General features: G+C 38.9%; 1 protein-coding gene across 3 annotated transcripts in view; it reads right to left on the bottom strand.

Moving 5' to 3' along the window:
- Positions 1–7,060, bottom strand: part of LOC111868723 (TATA element modulatory factor) — a 37,232-nt gene that overhangs the window by 21,387 nt on the left and 8,785 nt on the right. For all 3 annotated transcript variants that reach the window (XM_023859647.2, XM_033753152.1, XM_023859648.2), the window contains 5 exons: positions 6,612–6,713; positions 5,698–5,849; positions 4,382–4,461; positions 3,743–3,846; positions 2,596–2,743 (listed from right to left, as the gene is read on the bottom strand). In XM_023859647.2, the coding sequence (XP_023715415.1) occupies positions 2,596–2,743; positions 3,743–3,846; positions 4,382–4,461; positions 5,698–5,849; positions 6,612–6,713 (586 nt within the window). The remainder of the gene's footprint in view (positions 1–2,595; positions 2,744–3,742; positions 3,847–4,381; positions 4,462–5,697; positions 5,850–6,611; positions 6,714–7,060) is intronic.

Raw genomic sequence — 7,060 nt, 5'->3', positions numbered from 1 at the left:
CTTGAACCAAGTGTTGGTGACAATCAGTCCATTTCGTTCACAAAAGTCAATAAGCATTTGACCCCTGTGATTCCGTCTTCCTAGTCCACGTGATCCAACAATATTCTGATATGGTTCATCTCCAACAATGCTATTCCAGTCTCCTAATATGATGCTGTTTGTGTCACCCCTTCCATCTTCCTGAAGAATTTCTTCAGTTGTGTCATACACTTTTTCCACTTCATCATCTTCATACTCTGATGTTGGCATGTACACTTGCATAATCAGTATATCTACCGGTTCCGCCTTTAACTTCAGAGCAATAATTCTGTCATTACAAACAATCTTCTTAACAACACTCCTCACTACACTTTTATGCACCACTATTGCCACACCTCTTTCAGCCCGTTCATCTCCAGAATAATACACTGTATAATCACCACTTCTTATATCACCTTGTCCTTTCCACCGCACTTCGCTGACAGCTAGAACAGACACCTCATTCTTCTGCATTTCCGTTTTCAAATTCTCCAATTTGCCTACTTGATTCAAGGTCCTTACATTCCATGTTCCAATCTTGTAGCCGTGATGTTCCTTCTGATCTACGCACTTTTTCTTGTTGTAACGCCTGCGTGACATTTCCTCTAGAAACACTCCCCTCCGGAGATCCGATTGGGGGAGTAGTTTACCTCTGGATTGTTTTGTCTCCAGAGGAAACATCTCGCATACATGGTATCTCTGTTTTTGGAAAGAGACTATCCAGGAAAAGTCATAATGTGGTAGTTTTTCCATTTGCTTTCCACATCACAGTACAGCAGCTGTTCAGACCACTCTGGTCACGCCTGCTGCTATTCAAACTTGAACCATCTCGAGCATCATTTGCTCTGTGCTTCAAGTCGCTACTGATGACGCTGCTTCTGGCATCAGTTTTTGGTGTCTCTTCGTCTGATGCCTACCCTTTGACCTGTCCAGCAAGGGAGGTCCTGCCAGTAGCTACGCTACCGCTGGTATAGCTCTCAGGGTCCTTGGCATACTCAAACCCCCTCACCACGATAAGGTGGAGACACAAAAATGTGAAAATCACATGGGGAGAGATCTGGGCTGTAGGGGGGATGGTGAAGCACTTCCCAACCGAATCTCTGTAGCTCCTCACAGAATTGGCAGTGGGGGCGTGCATTAGCATGAAGAAGGATACTGCCGTTCGGTAGCATTCCAGGGCGTTTTGACTTTATGGCCCATCTCAGTTTCTGCAAAGTGTCTTCATAGCGCTGTGCACTGATTGCAGTCCCATGCTCGAGAAATTCGACAAGGAGAGGGCCCATGCAGTCGAAGAACGTCATCATCACTTTACTGGAACTTGTGTGTACGGCTTTGGATTTCTTCGGTGGGTGGAGAATTCACGTGTTTCCACCGTTGGCTCTGCTGTTTGCTCTCGGGTTCAAAATGGTGGCACCAAATTTCATCCGCAGTGGCAATACGGGACAGAAAAGCATGCTCTTCCTCATGGTATCGTTGCAAGTGACCCAGAGATGCAGCCATTCTCTGAGTCTTCTGTTCCTCTGTGAGTTGATGTGGAACCCACTGAGCGCAGATTTTGCGGTACAGCAGGTGTTTGGTCACAATTGCATGTACGGAACCGTGACTTATTCCCATCAAATGACTAATTTCTTCCACAGTGATCCGTCAGTTTGCCCGGATATGAACATTCAACGCAGCAATAACATCAGGAGCGATGACACGATGAGCCTGTCCTGGGGGAGCATCTTGCAGTGACACACGTCCCTCTTGGAATCTCTTATGCCATGCCAGCACATGCAAAGGTGACATGCTGTGTTCGCCATAAACAACAGACATGCGACAATGAATTTCTCATCCTCCTACTCCTTCAGCAGTCAAAAAGCGCACTAAACTTCACTGTTCTTCTTTACCCACCTCCATTAATGATGTTGGACAACCACACGTAGCACTAACCTTACTTCCAGCACAATAAACAAATGACTAGTGTGCAAGGGCACGTTGTCACTGTGCTTTCCCAAGTCCCCACCGGATGTTCACACTGTAAGCAAATTCCAGTGTTAACAACTTGTGCACTGTGTGAGTTATGTGTGGTGACCCATTTTCATTTGACTGCCCCTTATACAGATATCTGATTTCTCAGAAAAAAAGCCAGAGCCTGCAGTGCTCTGTGGTGCACCATACTAGTGCAAAATATATCGGACTTGCAGATACAACTATTCAAATATATCTTTTGTAATACCCTGAAATTTCAGTAAAAACTATTTATTTCTTAACCATTGATAAAAATGTTAATTTTCCAATATCTTTTTCAAATTTATCATAAATTTTTGATATGGTACCTAGATGTATAAAATATCTGGTGAGGTCATATCATTACCCCACCTTCGATGGAAGGTGTCACTATATCATGAAGTGCCCTGTTTAAGGTTTCTCTTGGGAGCAGAGAATTTGAACACTATGATGAAGAAAATCTCAAATTAACAGTAATTTGGGGCTCCCCGTATGTATTTAGTATATAATACATCTTATTTTTGGTAATAAGATCAGTAAGAAGCTTACAATGGAACGGTCTAAAACTAAGAAAAGTAAAATATAAACCTCTAGCTGTTTCCAAAGTGTCTCTCTCTCTCTTATAGCCTGCTGAAACTTGCGTTCCAGTGTTGACAATCTCTGCGTATATTCTTCTGTGATCTGATGTATATCCTGAGATTCTGCAGCTTGTGACTGCATTGTGGCCTCCAGCTGACTGGGGTAAGAAAGTATTAAAGTACCTACATTATTCCATTTATTTTCTTTTACATATAATTACTAAAGAGTACAGTTAACCCTCTGCCACATCACTTACATTCACCATATGCTTACATTGTGAGACCAATTAACTCAAAATGTCTGAAACTTTAGGTTCTCACTGCACTGACTATAAGGCGTACTATCTTATGAGATGTGATACCATGTAGCTTGGTATAAATTTACCACTGCTTCAGAGGAACATAATGCCTCCACCTTGAAGAATGAGCCAAGCAAGCAACAAGCATTCTGCTTGCTACCCACCAAAACATTGGTATGCTTCTACCAGACTATGGGACCACCAAAGAGGCTGGTGTAGCAGTAATGTTCTTTAGCTCTATTTGGGAGGTACTTGGCTGGGAAGTTGTTCGTCCTCTCTGAGGGTTTTGTGGTGTTCCTTGGCCCCTCCAGGAAAATGCTGTGGTGTACCTCCTTTCCAATTCATTATTCATCAATTATCCTACCATGTTACACTATACAATGTGAGCTACTGACAGTGTCATAAAATAAACTACAAAAGAACACATAGATGATCATACTCTTCAACTTAAAATGTCCTTATATGCTACATTTTAAACATGACAGAAAACATTGAATTTTGCCAGTTTCTAATGAATATGCATGGTATAGAATTAAAATTCCATTTTTATATCATTTTATCTCTCTTTTTAACTAAATTAAAATCCTTGTATACAGACATCATCAAGAGGAAAACATAACTTCAAAAGCTTTTTGGCATGCCTGTGTTGTTGACTGTCATTCAGTGCTGTGGTATAAACATAGCTGCCACTACTCAGTAGATTCCATCTTCTATTAATGTAATGCTCTTCTACAAACAGCACCACAATGGTTATGGATAACACTAACAAACACAATTAAGCTAAAAGGACTAAAGCACAGAACCACTGCATAATTTATTTCAAATAGTAAACGTCACATAATAAGAAGACTGAAATACCTTTTCAAATCTGAATTACTCTCTTCAAGTTCCACATTTATGCGACTTATTTCAATCAGTTTCAACTCTCTAGCTTCTAGAATTTCTGTCATTTCTGCTATCCTCTGGAAAAACAGAACATGAATGTATTACGTTCTAATCATTCTTTAAGGATACCCAATGTGGTAAAGTAACAATACATGAAAAATATATTTTAATATTATTTAACTCAAACTGTTTCTGAAAATATTGACAAAATGAATTTTATTCATAACATAAACAGCAAATCATTTGAATTTCAACGTGAAAAGCAAAAATTAGTTTACGATGTCCAGTGGCAAAAAGCAATAGATAACAATGAACTGTAGGTATGAAAAATATTAATTTTCAACTGAGTCTTATACTGAAAACAGAAAATAACCTTATATTTTCACTGCAAAAAATATATATTATTTAACAACGTCAAATGTTGACAAACAGCAAATAAATCTGAATTTTAAATATGATAAACATAAATATCCAACAATGTCCAATGCCAAAAGACAGCAAATAACCTTAATATTTCAATGTAAGAAATAAATATTGTTTGATAATGTCAAAACAAATAAAGAATACTTATAAATACTTGATTTCAGTACTTTTAAACATGCCTATTCTTACCTTCGTCAATTTTTCAACTTCTGAACAATGACTGTCATCCGACCCTCCACTAGATGTCTCAGATAACTCTCTCTGATGGCCTGTAAGAAATATGCCACATGCTTACATGATAACAGAAGACATCTACAGTGAAACTGTAATCCTGGAAAATGTAAAGGACTTCTTGTGAGCTAGAATAGCCCAATCAGTAAAGGGCCCAGCTACTGAGTGCATGATCAAATTCTTGATTCCCAGTATAAGAAGTGAGTTTATTCTTCAACATAAAGCCTAGAAGAGTTCTGTGCTATGTACCCAGACCCTTGTATGACAGGTACAAGGGGTAACGTGGCTGGAGAGTGAAGCTGACAACTCATCTCGCTTAGGTTTGTATAAGATGAATGAAGACATCCTAAGTTATTTTATGGCTTCATGTCAACTGCAGCAGTTATTTAACATCAAATGATATGATAGGATCATCATGTCTGGTGAATCTAAAAGGACTGGGAAGGAAGGAGTCATGGTGTATTTCAAAGTACTATTGCAGCAGGACCATGTCCAATGTCAGGCTTTGCTATTAATAGTACTGATTCTTCAGGTTCCATTACCAGTGAGTTACTTGCATAATTTGTCACTAATGAATGTGAAGTATTTTCTTGTTTTTAATATGGACAGTAAGACATGGATAATATGAGCAATGCTGAACTTTCCTGATCCAAGGACTGGTATTGCTTGTCTCGTATAACAAGAACCTCCACTAGGTGACCAAGTGGGTTGGTTTATTGGTAACACTCTAGATATGTATCTGGGGGATGCACAGATTGAATCTTGGCCATGACACCAGTTCTCCTCAGTCATTCCAAGCAACTGTCAGGAAAGTGCCTCAATTAGGCCGTGACCACTTCATTCCAAATCCTTTCCAATTTATCCTTCATTAATCATCCTGTTATTTGGCGATATATGGGCTGATTCTAAATTCTAAATTATTATTTCCGTTCATAGGTCAAGGAAACCCCGACAATAATTTAGAATCAACTTGTATAGTCTAGATACTGACAAAACAAGCAAAATATACCGACCAAGAGACCACCACTTGTCAGCAAAGTTAGAGCCAACTTTAACAGATAGAGGGTGTTTCACGGTCAGCACAATGAATCCCCATGGACGTTAATTTCGATTTTCTAGACCAGAGTTACTATTTCCTTGAAATAGCTTCTCAATTTTCTGACTGATAACAACTTAAAATAAACCATGATGTTTCCATGACTATACTGCAGNACAGTTTTAAGAACTCATGACACATTGTATACAGTCCACTTCATATATCAAAACATTCTTACCTTTAATTTTTCCGCCTGCTGTCTTTCCCAGTGGATCTGTGCCAGGGGAATCCGAGCGTTCTGCTGCTAACACTAACTTTCCTCTTGTTGCACTATGAAGAAGTTTGGCTGGACTCTGGCGTGACTGGGTGCTACTGCTGTCACCATTTGGACTATCACATTCATCACAACCATCATTAGTAAGTGGCAATTGACTGCTGTTCTGACGTAAATAATGAGTAAGTGGGACCTCAGATTCTTACAGTGGTGAGTATCAAGAATACTATCTTCTGCGATGTGAGACCATGCAGTCTTGCAGTCTGCATCTCCAGCTTGCGATACATTTCTCCAAAACATCAGTAAATTTTTAGCACATTAAATAATGTCACATCTTCACATTTCAGAAGATAGTATTCTCCAACAGATTTGTGCTTCTGCAGAGATCATGACATCTTAGAGCTTACTAAGATCAAGACAACTCAGCCAAATGCAATAAGCCAATGAAAAATACTTTTCCACTGGAGAATACATCTACATATACTCATATGATGTGTGTTAACAAAGTAATGAGATTAATTTTGCACAAAATCATTTATTCAATTATTCATCTAAATTAACACTGTCCCCTTCAAAATAACATCCCTCCGATAAAAGACAATTGGCCCAGCGAATTTTCAATGCATCATATCAGCATTGGAAGTCAGCTTCCATTAGAATCTTGGTGGTTTTCTTCTAAACAATGTCAAATGTTTGAAAATCAAGGGTCCTCATTTGTCTTCATGGCACAGTGCTTAATTCATTCAGCACAGGAATAGCCTTACCATTTTACCTTAACTTACAAACTACTTTTAAACCAATAACAAAAGTTTAGATATGCATACCATTTTGTTATTGTTACTTTACCAAATGATAATAAACAGCATATTTATTATTACCTAGAAATAATCTCAATATCTGAAGAAGTGGTAGTCTCCAGTTCATCACCTGATGTGTGACCACTGGTCTGTTCTGACTCGACTTTCACCATATCAGAGTGGCTAGTAAGGAAGAAAACATCATTTAAACATCAAGAAACTACTTCAAATTATAGAACAAAAGGTACCTATTTGTTTTATATGGGTGTAAAACTTTGGTTTCTCACCTCAAGGGAAGAATGCAGATTGAGGGATCTGAGAATGGAATGGTGGTGTTGAAAGAACAATTAGTGAACGATCAGTTAGAATGAAGTGGTCATGGCCTAATTTATGGTGCTGTTCTAGCATGTGCCTGGTAGAACAGAGGAAAACAAAAAATGTATTTGTCAGTGCTAGGAATGAGATTTGAGCTCAGAACCTCCCATACATAGGAATGCTAACCATTCAGTCATGCCATCCAAAGGAACCAG

Source organism: Cryptotermes secundus, unplaced genomic scaffold (assembly GCF_002891405.2).
Source record: "Cryptotermes secundus unplaced genomic scaffold, Csec_1.0 scaffold1859, whole genome shotgun sequence".
Taxonomy (NCBI): Eukaryota; Metazoa; Arthropoda; class Insecta; order Blattodea; family Kalotermitidae; genus Cryptotermes; species Cryptotermes secundus.
Note: the sequence above shows the minus strand (reverse complement) of the source record. Positions and strands in the feature narration are given on the sequence as shown.